Genomic DNA, 18256 nt, shown 5'->3' on the forward strand with positions numbered 1-18256 from the left:
AAGGATTTTTTAAAAAGGGATTGATAAGATGTTGGTTGAAAAAGGGAAAAAGAAAACTTCAAAAAAAATAGAAAAAGAAAAAAAAATTTAAAAAATTAACTTTGAAAGACTAAAGAATCAGGGGGGAAAAAAGCCATGAATTCTATGTGCTGTATTCCCATAGTGTTGGCGTTCTGCCGGTCTCATTCATCAGTAAACTTGGTCTTGGCTGGCTGTTCTTGCTGATCTTCTGGGGGAAGGGCCTGTTGCCGTGGTTCCCAAATGTCTTTGCCGGAGGCGGAATTGCCCTGCCCTTGCCGGGTCTGGGCTAAGTAATCTACTCAGGTTTGCTCTTGGGAGCTTTTGTTCCCTGCAAGCTTTCCGTACAGATTTGGAGGACGAGAGTGAAAATGGTGGCCTCCCAATCTCCACCCCAGAGGAGCCAAGAACTTGGGGCCCTGCTCCTCAGTGAGCCCCCAGAGAAAAGCAGTCAGTTGCTCCCGTCTCCCCAGTCTCTGGCCACACTCCGTGCTCACCCGGCCTGTGACCGAGCGTTTCTATCTCTGGGGCACCCGACCCCATGTGGAGTCTCCAAACCCCGCAGATCCCTGCGGTGCGCTCCCGCGCTGCTCCTCCCGGGGGAGGAAGGGGAGTCTCCCCGGATCTGCCGCTTGCTGGGTCCCTGCTGGAGGAGCAGTGGCCCGACTGTGCCGCGGATCACGGTTTATGGCAACCCCAAGCTGAGAGCCCGTGCCTCGGCTCCGTCTCTGCAGCTGGCTTCCCTGCTCCGATCCCTGGGAGCTCTGCCGCACTCAGGCACCCCCGGTCTTTCTGTGACCCCAAGGGTCCTGAGACTACATTGTCCAGTGAGGGTTCCATCCCCCGCTTAGCCACTGGAGCGACGTCCCTCAGTGAAGCAGACTTCTAAAAGTTCCGATTTTGTGCTCCGCGGCTCTATCACTTGCCGTTAGTGGCTGACAGAGGCCCCCTCCCCCGCCATCTATCTTCCCGAATATCACCTCGGATTCATTCTCCGCACGTCCTACCTTCCAGAAAGTGGTCGCTTTTCTGTTCAGAGAGTTGCTGTTATTCTTTTCTTCGATCTCCTGTTGAGTTCGTAGGTATTCAGAATCATTTAATCCCTATCTAGCTTAATTCCTGGGACCAGACAAATTTTAGATCTCTTACTCCTCTGCCATCTTGCTCCTCCTCCTCAAAAGCTTTTTATCTTGATGAAACCCCAATAGTTCATTTTTCCCTGTTTCCCTTGCCTTTGGAGACTGGTCTAGCAAGAAGTTGCTGTGACTGAGGTCAAAGAGGTTGCTGCCTGTGTTCTCCTCTAGGATTTTGATGGATTCCTGTCTCACGTTTAGGTCTTTCATCCATTTTGAGTCTATTTTTGTGTGTGGTGTAAGGAAATGGTCCAGTTTCATTCTTCTGCATGTGGCTGTCCAATTCTCCCAATACCATTTGCTGAAGAGACTGTCTTTTTTCCATTGGACATTATTTCCTGCTTTGTCGAAGATTAGTTGACCATAGAGTTGAGGGTCCATTTCTGGGCTCTCTCTTCTGTTCCACTGATCTATGTGTCTGTTTTTGTGCCAGTACCATACTGTCTTGATGATGACAGCTTTGTAATAGAGCTTGAAGTCCGGAATTGTAATGCCACCAGCTTTGCTTTGCTTTTTCAACATTCCTTTGGCTATTTTGGGTCTTTTCTGGTTCCATACAAATTTTAGGATTATTTTTTCCAGCTCTGTGAAAAGTGTTAATGGTATTTTCATAGGGATTGCATTGAATGTATAGACTGCTCTAGGTAGCAAAGACATTTTAACAATATTTGTTCTTCCAATCCATGAGCATGGAATGTTTTTCCATTTCTTTGTGTCTTCCTCAATTTCTTTTGTGAGTGTTCTATAATTTTCAGAGTACAGATCCTTGACCTCTTTGGTTAGGTTTATTCCTAGGTATCTTACCGTTTTGGGTGCAATTGTAAATGGGACTGATTCCTTAATTTCTCTTTCTTCTTAGTGTATAAAGATGCAATTGATACCTGTGCATTGATTTTATATCCTGCCACTTTGCTGAATTCCTATATGAGTTCTAGCAATTCTGGGGTGGAGTCTTTTGGGTTTTCCACATAGAGTATTATGTCATCTGCGAAGAGTGAAAGTTTGACTTCTCTGCTGATTTGGATGCGTTTTATTTCTTTTTGTTGTCTGATTGCTGAGGCAAGGACTTCTAGTACTATGTTGAACAACAGTGGTGAGAGTGACATCCCTGTCCTGTTCCTGACCTTAGGGGAAAAGCTCTGATTTCCCCATTGAAAATGATATTCACAGTGGGCTTTTTGTAAATGGCTTTTATGATATTGAGGTATGTTCCCTTTATACCTACACTGTGAAGAGTTTTAATCAAGAAAGGATGCTGCATTTTGTCAAATCTTTTTTTTGCACCTATTGCAAAGATCATATGGTTGGGAGGCAACTTTAAACATTAGATTGAGTTACCAGAGAAGATCTCTATAAAGAAGCAATATTTATAGTGAAATCTAAATGGGAAGAAACTGAGATGCAAAGATCTGGAAGTTTCTGGGCAGAAGAACCAGCAAGTAGAAAGATCTGAAATGCGCAGGATCTTTGTTAAAGACACAGAAAAAAAATGAATGTGGCTGGAACATAGTAAACATAGAGAATGGTCTGAGATGTTAGAGAAATAGCTAGGGGCCAGATCATTAAGACCTTCATACACAATGAGACAAAAGAAGGATTTTATTTTTTTATTTTTTTATTTTTTTTAAAGATTTTATTTATTTATTTGACAGAGAGAGACATAGCAAGAGAAGGAACACAAGCAGGGGGAGTGGGAGAGGGAGAAGCAGGCTTCCCGCTGAGCAGGGAGCCCGATGCGGTGCTTGATCCCAGGAACCTGAGATCATGACCTGAGCTGAAGGCAGACGCTTAACGACTGAGCCACCCAGGCGCCCAAAAAGAAGGATTTTAAGCAGCCACTCCACGGAGAATGGCTTTTAGGAAATTCAGAAAGAATACAGGCAACATTCTACTGCTACAGAAATCCAGGAAAGAGAGGATTCTAAATACATATTTTGGAGCAATCTCCCTGCATTTCTAGGTTAGTTTCTGGCATATGGCAGGCATTTAACATTTATAAATGCATTTTATACTATCCCTACCATATATCATACTATAATTGCTTATTTTCTTGTTGGAATTATCCATTAGACCAAACTGAGTGAAGGCAGGGACTACACTGATCCTATTCTATCCTCTTCTTCCAAAATTAAAGTTAATTTTTAAAGAAAGCCCAGTTAAAAAATATTCCTACAAACCCTGCTGGAATAAATACACCATTAAAAACTGTCAGTAACCCTGAGGAGTAGTGCTAATATTTGGAACTCAATTTTAATTAAGCATTCTATGAAGGTGCTCTTAAATAAGAAATAATGGTATGTGGAAATCCTCGGGGGCATTTGTTTAATGTCTATCTGTAGTTTACCTGGAACAAAACGCGGGATTTTACAAGAGACAGACTAAAAAGACTAGATCCTCATTAAAATATCAGCAACTACAATGAGATTAGTAAATGCAGATCAACTCTTAGTTGGATTTTTACAAAGTGACTCTACAGTCCAGACTCGCAGTGTGCCCTTGGACTAAATACTAAGTGGTAGCTATTTGGAAACAATGGCTCAAGAATTCTCTTCAGGTTAAAAAGAAGTCAGTAGAAAACATACCATCTGGTTGGAAGGTTTAAATATAGTTACAATATAGCACATAAAGAACTAAATCATTTCCAAATACTACCATAAGAATCAATACCTATTTTTATTTTTTATTTTTATTTTTTTACCTTGCAGAAATTTAATTCCACCATGAAGCTTGATCAATACCTATTTTTAAATAGATTTTATGAATGGTTAAGACCACTCGTCAGTATTTGTTAAAATATTTTTAAATGAGTGCCTTCACATTTGAATAACTGGTATCTTTTCTAGATTCCAGTCCATATGTTCATATGAATGTTAAATGTTATGTCATTAACATGTAATTTATTTCTGAAAAATCTTAGGTTAAAAAAACTAGTATTAAAATCTAGCATTAATTTTTCTGTTGCAGTAAAACATCAGAAGTAATCTTCATTTGTAATTAACTGAATGGGTTACCATGCTATTCAAAACTATAGGGTTAATATTGAATTCTATTAAAAGAGCTGGAAAAATAAACATACAAAAATCCACATTCTTAAATTAAAACATTTTATATAGACACATATACAAACATAAAATGTTAGCTAGAATAAAGCTTACATCATTATCTCCAGCAATGTAGAATGATAGAGTCTGGCTCCCAAGATTAAAATCTATCCAAAATTCCTCAAGTTTTTCATCTGAAGGTATCTGCAACTAATAAAACAAACATAAAAAACTTTTATATACTATGATTTTAAAAGTGACAATAGAAAAGCACGACTATGTTATACTCATGGTTGAGTTTGTTTGTTTTTTTTTTTTTTTAAGATTTTATTTATTTGACAGAGAGAGACACAGCGAGAGAGGGAACACAAGCGGGGGGAGAGGGAGAAGCAGGCTTTCTGCTGAGCAGAGAGCCCGACGCGGGGCTCGATCCCAGGACTCTGGGATCATGACCTGAGCCGAAGGCAGACGCTTAACGACTGAGCCACCCAGGCACCCGTTTTTGTTTTTTTTTTAAAGAAAAGAGGACAAGACAAGTAGAGCATTTAAACCAATTTAGAAACAATCAAAAGAAATGCTGCTTTAATACCTTACACAGAAATTAGCTAGCTCCAAGAAATCACAAATATTCCAAGTACAAATAAAGGTTGAAAATATTAGTTTGAATATATTAATGAGTGGTAAATCAATGGGCTTCACTTAAAGGAAAAAAAAGAAAATCTGAAGTGCAGGCTTTATATTTCAGTTACCCCTGGCTACAAAAATGTCACTTCATAAAATGGCTCTTATTCACAGAATACTAGACCAGCTATATTTGTGATCAAGTTATGACTATTTTTAACATTCTTGTCAACTTGTAACCTGTAATTTACTAGACCATATATCAAAGTTCATCCAATAACTAAAACATGTTACAGTTAAAACTTACCTCATATTTATCAAGAAATGCTGATATACAAGGAAATGTAAAGACCCTGAAATAAAAAGTAGTTTGCATTAAAAAATATTAATAAGCCTTCACACTGTAATCTTGACTAGCCATAGAAATCATGTCTAGGATCAAAAGGAAATCAGGCTGTGGTCCTAATGATTTAAATAAAGTCATATCTCCTTCTAAACTAAAATAAGAGTTTAATGGAAATTTGTTTCTATAGAAAATGTATATTATTTTGAGGATACTACTCAACCTCCCATTCTGACTACAGTGACTATACCAATTTACTTTTTATGCTATTGACTAGGAGTAGAAATTCCTAATTTAGCTTATACTATTAAGATAGTAGAAGCTCCCATAGGATTTACATGGGAAAAGAAGAGTAGGAATGAATAATACAGCTAATAAAAATGACTGAATTTGCCGAACGATTTCTTGGTCAGATATTTTTTATTATAAGCACTTAATATATAATCATCTCATTTAATTTCTACAACAAACATATGAGGTAGATACTATTAATATTCCTACTTTACAGCTAAGGAAACTGAAGCAAGTAAGTTTAATAATTTGCCCAACATTAGAATAGGAAGAGGGGAACCTATGATTCAAATCTAAATAACATGAGTCCCTGCACTCAACCCTCACCCTGTCTTTGTTTCCTTAGTAAGTAAAGTAAACGTGAACTCATTCATCCAATAAAGATGTCCTGAGCATCTATAATATGGTGCCAGGCAATGAACTGCAAACACTGCTCTGTTACTATCAAAAGTGATAATTACCTTTCATTCATGCCCATTCCTGAGATTAAATAACCTCAGAAAGAGGTTAGCATTACAGTGCATTAATTATAAAAAAAAGATAATTTGTTTGCTATATATTTTTATTCCAGTATGTGGATGAAGGAGGTAGCTCAAATAGTATTTATACGAGATTTTTATTATTCCTCAAAATTCTGCTAAGAAGTACAAAGTAAAATAAGACAAGTGGGAGATTATTTCAGTCTACCAGTGTAGTAAGTTATTACACGGTGTTACAATAAGATACTGTTTTAAATATCCCTGTGCATTTTACATCCCAAAAGACAAAATAAATTTTAAAGGTTCAACACTGTGTTCTCCCTGTTGAGCTAGTTCTTTATGAGTAAATGGTTGACTACTGTATTAAGTTTACCTTCTCTTGTCTCCAAGCATGCCATTTACAAGGTTGAGAAATACTCTGCAATCCTAATTTTTAAAAAAAGAGACTTTTAAAAAGCATAGTAATAAAAAAACCTCTTGTTATTTTGTTATTTTTATACTACTTACTGTTTCAAATTCAGAGTCTTTAATTCCTTTAAATGCATTAGCAATAAAATCCATTGAAAACCACTGACATGCCAGTTCTTGTCTTTGTTTTTCTGTAGTCATTCTACATAGTGCTTCTACGATACCTACTTGTAAGTCATAATCTTAAAAAAAAATTGTTAATGTATTATTGGAAATTATGAAAAATAAGTTTATAAAAGTCATTGTTTATAAGGAATTAGAACAAGCAAGAGAAAGAAGAAAATATTAGTGTCATTCACTCATCTTTTGCCATTTTGTTCATATGGATTAGAAAGATCTCATCAGCTCAGAAATGAATACAGCCCAAATAACAAGTTTACTAATAGAAGAAAGGAGTAAAACTTTTTTTTTTTTAAAAGGATATTTGAAAGAAACTCCTAAATAATTCAAAGACTATGCCATTCCATTATTAGAGTTGTGAATTGCAAAATAACTCACAGGATAGTCCATAAATCACAGAAACTTTTACTTTTATATGATGGTTATAGTTATTCCAAAGTATTTTAACCAGTGGTTTGTTCTAGATGTAAATCACTACATCAAAATTTTCTCATATGAAACTTAGAAAAGATTGAGTTCTTTTAATAAACACATTGTTTAAAAACAAATCTGTAAGTCCCCAAAATATTAAACCTCCAAATTCATGAAACACCATTTGAGGAATTTCTTAGGGAAAGTAATTCAAATGTTAGAAAATTAAGTTATTATTCATAAATCTACCATTAGGCACAATTTATATTTGAAGACTCCTACTGTCATGTTTAATTATTATTTTAGTCTCACAGATATAGATCATTTAATCACCTATTAGTAATTAAAAATTGCTTGATTGTACATAATTTATAATTTCCTCACATAATCTCACTACATTACAATGTTAATATTATTTTTACTAAAGAGATAATATTTTCTATTAATAAATTTGGAATAATTTCAAATATGAACATTTTGAGAAAGCATACTTACCTCCAGCATCTAAAATCCTTTCTCCCATACTACTCCTGTAAATCAAAATAATAGATTACATACCAAACTAGTACCAATTAAATAAAAAACCCACATATTTGGGGGGAAAAGACTTCCTAAAATTTACAATTGGCTAGTATCACAGACTTTTGCAGAAAATATAGCCATAAATTATATTAGAAATCTACAACAGTTTATCAGTTTTAATTATTAATGCAACTCATGGTTGTCTTACAGCCTTATAAAATATCCTTTAAATTCTTGACCAGAACCACTAATTAAAGCAATATAGTATAAATTATTACATGAGAATTAACATTTCTTGGTTAGAGAGTATTTTCCTGGCTTCTTGAGGCATTTTGTCAAGCATAGCATTCATTTTTTTTAGAGTCTAGAAAAGAAAAAAAGATAATCCATTAACTTCATATACTCAGTGAAACATTAAGTATTTAGAGAACTATTCTAGGTATACAAACTTAGAAGCCTATTTTTTTTTCTTAAGCACAGCATTTTATGCAGGGAATTGAAAAGGGTGGAGGAAAGAATATAAAGTATAATATAGTGAATACAAAAAAACATGAAACAAAGGATATCAAGAATTAAATATAACATGATTCCAGTTATACTCTTTGCAATAAAACATATGATTATTACTCTATTATAATAACTAAAACAAAAATTATTACCTGATTAATATATATTCTTATGGTTATATATATGTACACACATACATATACTAATACAAGTTATTTTTAGCATTTTAATACTGAGAACTCCTAATATCTGGATGGTATAATTTATTTTCATACGAGTTATATGCATACATAAACACAAATAGCTATGAATTTTCAGTAAATATTTGGGTAACATTTATTTATCACATCAGACAATGAATTAAGACAACAGAAATACACTACATAATTAATTTAGTACCAAGAAAATATAATTATTCATTTTGATGAATTGCTACTAAATTTGCTTCACTCTCTCATTTTTAGGTTTAAAAGAAAATCTAACAAATGACTTTACCTCTTGCTGAATACAAATATTCACTCTTGCGTCAATAACCAGGACACAGATTCGAGGCACGAAACTTTCCACTACTTGCCTTTTACCTGAAAGTGTTAAATCATTAATAAATGTGTATTTTAAATTCTTTTAAATGGCAATCTTATATGAGTTAATGAAAGAATGTACTAGTTCAGAAAAGGCCCACTGACTGACTGGTCTTGGGCAGCAGGAAACATGAAATCCAGTCCTAGTTCTCCCACTAACTAGCTATGTGCCTTTGAAAAAATACCTTTCAACAGATTTGACTCATCTTAACTCTGGCAAAGGCATAACTTCAGATTCAGCTTCTCCTTTAAGTCCTAAGGTAGGACTTTTTCAGATGAAATAAACATAGTTCAAAAGTGGAAATTTCTATCGTTAAGTTCTCATGAAAACCGGTCTCATTAATTTAGTCATATATCGAAAGTTCCATAACGGCCGTAAACACTCCTCGATATAAAGATCTAAATATCTTGAGCTTTTCACTAGCTTACTATTTATCTCCTTCACAAACTTCCATCTAAAGTCTTAGCTACTGTTCACTTGCCAATATTCTGGTTTTCACCTGGTACTTATAAATTGATATTTTAAGAATAAACTGCTCCCAGGACGCCTCGGTGGCTCAGTAGGTTAAGCATCTGCCTTCAGTTCAGGTCATGATCCCAGAGTTCTGGGATCGAGTTCCGCATCGGGCTCCCTGCTCAGCTGGGAATCTGCTTCTCCCTCTGCCTCTGCCTGCCGCCTCCCCCTTGTACACTCACTCTCTCTCTGACAAATAAATAAAATCTTAAAAAAAAAATAAAAATAAAAATAAAAATAAATAAATATCTTGAGCTTTTTCCTAAGTTAACCCTATTCTCAAAAGACAAGGCTTTATCAATACTAAATATATTTAGAGGAATTTGCCACATGCTATTTCATAATGCAAATTTAAAAAATAATTTTAAATAATGGCAATACTACAACAGAAAATATACAACTTTCCAAAGTGACTACACTGAAGGTAAAAAAAAAAGAATAAAATTACTCAATTAGGTAGAAAGATATAGTTATTTACTTAAAAAAACACTTGGATTACTTCATATTCACTGGTGCTTTAGGATTGTTTTCTTCTCTAAAAACTTAAGAATTTAAGCTAGATTATATGTTAACTATAAAGCAATCAATGAAAAGGTAGCATTAACTACTATTGAAGTAAATAGCAATTGAGCTTTTAAAACTTTTTGGCTTTGAAGGCAAACTGTTCCTTTATTTATAAACAATTCACCAGCCTCAGTGACCAATCCCAGGTAATTCTTCTTCAACCAACAGAAATAAAATAATTTGTTGGACTACTTGCTTGGCACAAAACAATGACCATTCATAAGTGAGGATGAGTTGTTATGTGTTCTACATATTGAAAATTCTGTCTCATTAAATCAAGAGTTGGCAAATTATGGCCCACAAACCAAATCCACACCATTGCCCATTTTGTATGGCTCTATTATTCATCAGGAGGTACTCTACGGAAATATCTGAATGACTGAACCAGCAGTATCAAAGTGAATTTCATTCTACTCTCATGAACTTAACCAATATCAGATACCACTGAATGGCTTCAGTAATTAGCATGGGCTACAGAGTTGATGTTTCTTAATGAATTCAACCCAAAATTACAAGGCAAAAATCATTCTTATATGAGAAACTTCACTGAAGTCATTTCAATGAAAGTAAGGTTATCTGAATCACAAGTAATGCCAAACTGTTTTATACATTTCCCAGGCTGTCAAAAATTAAAACAAGGAGTGACATCTCCATTCCCACCCAAATTTATAGGAGTACGTTTTTCTAAGCTCCAATTACAGGTCCAGCAGCATTTCTGGACACTGATGAAGTACAAAGGAAATTTCCATATTTCAAAATCCATTTAAATGTTCAGCTGAGGGCTTCCACCTAGCCTTCAGTTGAAAGTGATTCATCTGCGATGCAATGACATTCTAAAAGGCAATATTAAGAATCTAATATAATTCCATAAATGCTTTCCAAGTGATGAACATGCTCAATTAAAAATCATGCTCATGAATTGATACCAGTATTTGGCATTATCTGCATGAAAAGACATTTTCTAATGCAATTTACATAAAATCTCATTACAGATAAGCATAAAAAATGAACATTTGCAATCAATTCTGATAAGAGCAAACCAACTCTGAGCCTTAATTAAATGAAATGTCATCCTCTCAAAAGAGTGCTTTCTCATTAGTTGACCTATATTACAAAAACACTGTATTCAATTATTGTAGTATCTTGAATTGTATCAATAAGATATCTGTGGAAATCTGTTTTCTTTTTGTTATATAAGTACCTATATAATATCCTTGATTTCTTTTGCTTGGCCCTAATATAAAGCTTAAAATGTTTACTATTTGGTCCTTTACAGAAAAAGGTTGTTGATCCCTAAATTAAATAGTTAGATTCCTAATATTAGGACAATACTCTGAGGATTGCAAAGTCATACTAAAACCCTAATAGCAAATTATTGTTTTAAAAGAAATAAAATATTTATTATACCTTCATCATTGATGTCATATATGACCTGAAAAAAAGTGAATATTTAATTTGTAATTTATTATCTTGTATTATAAACCATTATGTTGTATTGATACAGTAGTAAATATTAAAATAGTATTAAAGTAACAGATCACATTTGAATTCACCATATAATTAACTTTTATTTATTAACTATTTAATTGTATTAATCAGGATAAGTGCTTTATACAATCTGAACAGACTAATCCAATCAAGCCACTAACCAATCTGTTAGTGACTTTTAGGCCCTGGACATATAGAACACAAATTGTATTTTAAATAAACACATGATTGTAAGATTGGTTAACCAATGTGATTTTTACCATCAGAAGATCAAATAAGTCTTCTATCATATTTGTAACTGCCTCATCTTTTGAATTTCCTCGACTGAGAATAATCTTCTTTGATTTTTCAAACCAGGCAACCATGTAAAAAAAAGAAATGTATATTAGTTACTTTGAATGCAATTTTAATAATTTTAAGAATGTACTTATCTTGCATAAACAGTAAACCTAGGAATAAAGAAACATTAAAAATAAAAATTCCAGTATTATATGAAAAGTTTTATGTTTTTAAACATCTTTGTTGTTTTCATTTTTTGGTAACTCACTATATTTTAACATTCTTTAGATGGGAATGGATGAACTAATCCTAATTCTAGGCAGAAGACCTTGATTTCCCCTTTCAAATTCCTAGTTCAGGTAGATTCATTAATAGATGAAAATAAATTATCATCATAAATTAGACTCTTTTGGCATTATTACTATTTGAAAAGTTTCGGTGTTATTTTACTTTAATTAATTCTTATATTTGAGAATATACTACATCCTAGGTACTGTTCTTACCGCTAGGTATACAGAAATGAATAAAACAAAATAAAAATCAATATCCCACATTCTAGCATGGGAATTAGATAATAAACAATATAAAAAGCAAAACAAAGTTAGACAGTAAATAGATGAGAAAATAAAGTAAAGGCCTCAGGGAGTCTTGTGACCTTAAATTCACATGATCATCAAGGAGCCTGGTGCGTACGGTGTCCTTTTGATCTTTATCTTTGTAACACAGAGCTCAGGTTACAAAACTATTTATTTTACCTAAACCTTTATGTAAAGTCCCCAAATTCATATTTCAACTGTTTGAACATTTTATTAGAAAACACACCTTGAATACTATTTCCCCTCACATAAATATTACATATTCTGTACTTATCTTTTGGACCAGTCCTTGTTTTATCATATTTATAAGTCCAGCTTGCCCCAATATAGTGATATTTTTGCCACATCTTCCAAAAGAAACCAAAATGGTTGAAACTGCTTGGATATCCTTTTTATTAAGCTCCTAAAACAAAAAGTATACATTTAAACATCTGTAAATACAAAATAGCGTGGAACTGGCACTGTGCTAGGAATTTTGTAATCCTCACAAATCCTGAAAGTTAGCTCCTACCACCATCTCCATATTGCAAAGTACGGAAGTGCGCTTTAGAAAAACAAGGCCTAAAGCCACCAGCCCGTGAATGACAAATCCAGTACAAAAATGCAGATTTGTGTAAATTGAAGAAACTTTAGATGATGGTACAATGAATCAGTTACCTTCCATTCTAAACAGCTCTATACATTTAACTAATGGAAATAAAAAATGTTTACTCAATCTTTTAGATTCATAACAAATCTCAGATACTGGGGGAGATGGTCAATAATCACTTTTTCTCCTGCATAAAAATGCCCTACATATAATAAATCGAGTCCAGGATTTTGGATAATTTTTGTTTGTTTTATTTTTGAAAGCACCAAGCACTATCCCCATAACATAAATATGCTGATAGGTTTTTTAAAAAGTTTTTCAAACTTCAAACAGGTAAACTGTTTTTCCTCAGTTTAGGCAACACTTAGTAATGGTAATGCTATGTAAACATAGCTTTTTGTATATTGTATTTAGAAAACAGTAGTCTAATATGTCATTTGGGACTCCTCAGATTTTTTAAAAAATTAGCACTTATTCATATAATTATAAGCAAGTTTGCCAAAGCCTTTTTATTCATTTCTTCCAAAGGAGTACTTCTTCCTAAAAAGAGTGCTATCCGATAATTTTAACAATCATTCAACAAAAAGGAGTATTTACCCTGCATACAAGGTCATCCAACTTGTGGAAAAACTGCTTGCTGCATTTAATCTTCACATCTTCACAAATATCAATTTGTAAAAGTGTTTTCAAAGGCTTGAAATCATTTTTCCTTAAAGCATCATCAATGCATTTTTCCAACTGCTACAGAAATACAGTAATGGCACAGAGATTGAATCAAAACCAAAATTAGTCACTGTATGCAATCCAGTAATTCAAGAATTGTCACATGAAAATTCTCAAAAGAGCTTATATCAATTCACTTACTTAAAAAAAAAAAAAAAAGCTGTCCACTATTAAATTTGGAGAAAGAGAGATAGAGATCAAGCTTCTTTCATAATAGCAAGATTCTGCATTAAAAATATATATATACATTCTACTAATTTTCCACTTCATATCCTTTATTATAAAGTTATCATTATGTCGAGTTCAAAAAAGAAACCTATTAATGAAAGAAATAAACTTAATAGTAACTAATATTTAACACCGTGGATAAAACCCTAACACATCTGAATATCAATTTCTTAATGAGGTTTAAATAGTTTTTAAAAAAACGCATACAGACAGACAAAAGCACTGATTGGAAACTATATCAATATAATTTAAGATTTACATATATAATTTATATTATACATTTATAACCTTTACAAAATCCACCATTCTTACTACTAAAGTATAACATCACTAATAAGGAATTTTTATACTATAATCTGATCACCAGATTTGGTGGTAAATTGCATACATGTTAGATAGATATATTAAAACTTCTTACCAAAATGCCCTGACATAAAAATATCCAGGCATAAATTATACATGAATGACTGCATAATTCTTTTCAATGTAAAAGGCATATGAAAATAATCAGCATCTTTCATACTTCATAAATAACAGATTTTGAAAAGAAACCTACTGAAAAAATGAAAGAGTAACATTTTAAATTATTCCACTCCTGACCATTTCATAAAAACAAGTAAGCTTCATTTTTCCTAAAAATATAGCACTTAACACCTATAAACAAACAAAAGTGATTTTAGGAATTAAAATACTTCCTTCCTTTTGGTCTAGGACTACATACCTGGAGATCTGGTCTTATGGGCATTTTGATTTAATTTTAAAACAGCAAGACAAAACAAACACCTGTAAAACAAAACATATGCTTTCAGTATCTTACAATCTATTCTGTATGTTTATTGTTCAAAATCTTAATATGCATAAATAAGCATCAGTGCTTATACCAAAGGCAATAAATAATTTCAAGTTCCTCACTGTTTATGAAATTACACATGTGAACCTGGTCAAGGAAGTTTCTGGAGGAAAGCCTGAAGATCATTTATTCAAGCCTTCTCTTTTTATAGATTACTTAAATAAATGTCCCAAGTCTTGCCAAAGGTCACAGAACTAGTTAGTGAAAAAATACAAACCTGGACCTCTCTCTTTGGGATTTCTGCTATACTTGTTCCAACTTTGGGAACAAGAAGAAAAATAATCTTGAATTAATGTGTAAATGAAATTCAGTCTAGTAACATAATATTTAAGAAGGAGAGAATATGCAAGTGTATTGCCAAAGACTAGGCTATATGAGAATAGACAAATATGCAATGAAAAGAGGAAAAGAAAACCTAAGCACACTGACCCTTCAAAGAGGAGTGGAAACAGGCATCAACAGGGTTACACTTTAGCACCACCTACCATGTTTCTTTTTTTAAGATTTTATTTATTTATATGAGAGAGAAAAAGCAGGAGGAGAGGCAGAGGGAGAAGGACAAGCAGACTCCCCATTGAGCAGGGAGCCCAATGTGGGGCTTGATCCCAAGACCCTGAAATCAGGCCCTGAGCCAGAGGCAAACACTTAACCGACCAAGCCATCCAGGCGCCCCAACATCACCTACCATCTTGACAAAAGCATCTAACATTTTCAAATGTGATTTGGCAATTAGCTCTATAAAGGAAAAGAAAGAGCATCTTTTCTAGATATTATAACTGGAACAATTTAAAAATAATCTGTACTATGAAAAGCTTCGTAATAGAAACACCAGGAAATCAACATAGAGAGGTAATTAATTAACCCAAGATGAATACAGGACTACGTACTCATGAGAACAAGTGGTGTTAGTCACAGCCTACTTTCTTGCAGATGTGCTAATAGAGAAATTTAAGTGCCAATGAGGGCATACATTTCAGGTAGACAAAAGGCATGAGTAAAAAAATCTCTTGTATTTTCAAATTAACTCTAGGGGGGAAAAAAAATCAATCCCCAGAGAAACATTTGCTCCATGTGCATAAGGAGCCAAATCTAAAGATGTTTTTGCAGCACTGTTTTGAGTGGCAAAAATTCAAAAGTACCCAGATAGGAGTTAGGAATAGAAGGGAAGGTGAAGAATGAATAAAATGTGGTATATGATAATCAATTTTGTAAACATAACAGATGAACCAGAATTTTAGATATTTGCAGTCCATTTTAAGTTAAATTAGAAATATGTTGCCAAATGATACATACTGTGTAATGGCATTTATGTGAAAAAAAAGAAACACTGGCTTATTTATGATTATATCTTTAGGAATAAGTATATACATATTTGTGCATGCTTGTGCGTGCGTGCGTGTGTGTGTGTATTTATGTTGAGGTCGGGGGGTGGAGAGAGGCAAAGGGAGACTCTGTTGGGAGAGTTTGTCAGCTCACTGGGGAGGAAGAGCAGTGAGTTGCATAGGACTGAAAATTGCTATTTGACAAAACAAGCTTTATCTGTAATTTATGCTTACATGCCTTTTTAAAAGTACAATAAATTCTTGCCAAAATACAGGTAAGTGGGATCCAAAACATGGGATTGGTAAAATGTAGGTTGGGTTATTGTGACGGGGTGAAAATGACCAAAGCCAGCCTCCACAGTTAAGTAGCTGGGAAATCCAACTGCTCCATCCAAACTATTCAGGGCCTAGCTGTGATTATGCCCCATATGGTTGTGCTTGTCTGCTCTGGCCTATATACTAAAGGGGCAATCCTAGGTCCATGGCTAGCTGGGAATTCCAGTATACCAACAATGATTCCAAGATCTCTAAATAGTTGGTAGTCATTCTGTCATTTTGCCTGACTCACAAAGCTCTGACCCAGAAAATATTGGAAACTCAGGGACCCACTCTTTGCTTCCCAAATTCCAAAGAAGGGGTTTGCCTATTTTCTACTTGGCTTCACTCTTTCCTTAATTCTCCCCAGGCCATCACAGAAAATAGAAATTTAGACTGGTTCTCTTTGAGAATGTCGTATCACACACTGTTACAAGATTTTAACATACACCGACTTGCTTCATAGATAGAAAATGCGGGGGGGGGGGGGAAGGATATGAAAAGTATTATCTCAAATACAGAGGTAAGAAGTAAGTACTGGAGGTCAACAACCAAACGGTTGATTACTGAGAAACAATGTAGGCTAGAACCTTAAGCATCCACTACTGGCACTATCGTCATAAGCCTGAAGCTCAAGGGGGTAGCTGTCTGCAGGAGGAACTATTCCTTGGGTGATATGATACAGAATATCACAAAGGAATGAAATGATAAAATGTATACAAGTAAAAGTTGAGGTATGAAAGAGAGATGCAGACATTCCAATATCTACCCAATAAGAATTCCAAAAATTATAAAAAAAAAAAAAAATAGTGGGGTAGCAAGAATTGAATAACATCCAAGAACTTTCCCAAAATAAAAACAGACAACCACACATTTAAAGAGTCCACAGAATACCAAAGAAGTCAAATTTACAAACACTGTGAGGTTATTTCTGAATAATAAAAGAGAAAATCTTAACTCACAAAAGCAAAAACAAACAAAAGCATTCAAAAGAATAACATAATAGATACCCTGTTCTCACAATAAATTTAGAAATCAGCCACAAAGTTAGCTTCAAACTTTCCCTTTACTTGGAAACTAAAATATGTTCCTTTGCAGGATATAAAAAGTTGGAAAAGACTAAATATTTAAGTGAATATGTATACATACAAAACCCTGTAAGATGCAACCAAAGCAATACTTAAAGTGCAATCCATAGACTTGGACGAATCTATGAAAACATGAGGACCAGCAGAGGTAGCCCCAAGTAACAGGGTCCTAGGACCTCCAGATGGTAAAGTTATTAAACAAATACTTTAAAGTAACTATAAATACTGTGTACCTAAAGATTATTCAAAAAGACTGAGAACTTTGGCAGAAAACCAGAAACTAGGGTGGGGAGTAAGGAAGGCCACAGAAAATTTGAAAAAGAATCATATAATTCTAGAAACAAAAATAGTCAATAACAAAATAATTAAGAATAAAATGGAAAGACATATAGATGAAAATTATAGAAACAGAAGCTATATCAGAAAAAAAATCCAGAAAGAAACAAAGATACACAAAAATATGAGGAGGGAGACTAGAAGATAGAACAACACAGAGGGGGATGCCTGGGTGGCTCAGTCGGTTAAGCGGCTGCCTTCGGCCCGGGTCATGATCCCGGGGTCCTGGGATCGAGTCCCACGTCGGGCTCCTTGCTCGGCGGGGAGCCTGCTTCTCCTTCTCTCTCCTTCTGCTTGTGCTCTCTGTCAAATAAAATCTTAAAAAAAAAAAAAAAAAGAAAAGAACAACACAGAGGATGTTACGAAGCCCTACGTATCTGGCACTGAAACCTTGGAGATAGTGAATGAGGCAGAAATAATTCCTAAGAAATGATGACAAAGAATTTCCCCAAACCAATAAAAGATATCAAACTATAGATTCAAAAAGCCCCATGAACCCCAGATAGAAAAAGAAAAAGAAAACTATACTCAGGTGCACCACAGAAACTACTGAGGAAAGACAAAAACATTAAAAGCTGCCAGAGAGTAAAAAAAGATTACTTTTAAGTAGCATCAATAAGACTGATAGCTGACCAACAAAAACTATGAAAGCAGAAGACTTAGAACAGTATCTTTTTTAAAGTGCCTTAAGATCGGACTTACCCTACGTGTTAGACCAGATGTACCTGACAGACATCTACAGAACATTCCATCCAACAGCAGCAGGAAACACATTCTTCTCAAGCACACATGGAAAATTCTCCAACATAAATCATATGTTAGGCCACAA

The 18256-nt window shown here is 34.2% G+C and overlaps 1 protein-coding gene across 1 annotated transcript in view; it reads right to left on the bottom strand.

The window, feature by feature from the left end:
* Positions 1 to 18256, bottom strand: part of SYCP2 (synaptonemal complex protein 2) — an 86000-nt gene that overhangs the window by 60427 nt on the left and 7317 nt on the right. Inside the window, exons 2-13 of the mRNA XM_078057343.1 lie at positions 14238 to 14299; positions 13163 to 13306; positions 12251 to 12379; positions 11362 to 11466; positions 11021 to 11045; positions 8450 to 8535; positions 7726 to 7811; positions 7421 to 7455; positions 6434 to 6576; positions 6300 to 6352; positions 5121 to 5166; positions 4307 to 4402 (exon numbers count right to left, since the gene is read on the bottom strand). Coding sequence (XP_077913469.1) covers positions 4307 to 4402; positions 5121 to 5166; positions 6300 to 6352; positions 6434 to 6576; positions 7421 to 7455; positions 7726 to 7811; positions 8450 to 8535; positions 11021 to 11045; positions 11362 to 11466; positions 12251 to 12379; positions 13163 to 13306; positions 14238 to 14261 — 972 coding nt within the window. The 5' untranslated portion in view covers positions 14262 to 14299. The remainder of the gene's footprint in view (positions 1 to 4306; positions 4403 to 5120; positions 5167 to 6299; positions 6353 to 6433; positions 6577 to 7420; positions 7456 to 7725; positions 7812 to 8449; positions 8536 to 11020; positions 11046 to 11361; positions 11467 to 12250; positions 12380 to 13162; positions 13307 to 14237; positions 14300 to 18256) is intronic.

The sequence above is a fragment of the Halichoerus grypus genome, chromosome 10 (genome assembly GCF_964656455.1).
Source record: "Halichoerus grypus chromosome 10, mHalGry1.hap1.1, whole genome shotgun sequence".
In the NCBI taxonomy this organism is placed as follows: domain Eukaryota; kingdom Metazoa; phylum Chordata; class Mammalia; order Carnivora; family Phocidae; genus Halichoerus; species Halichoerus grypus.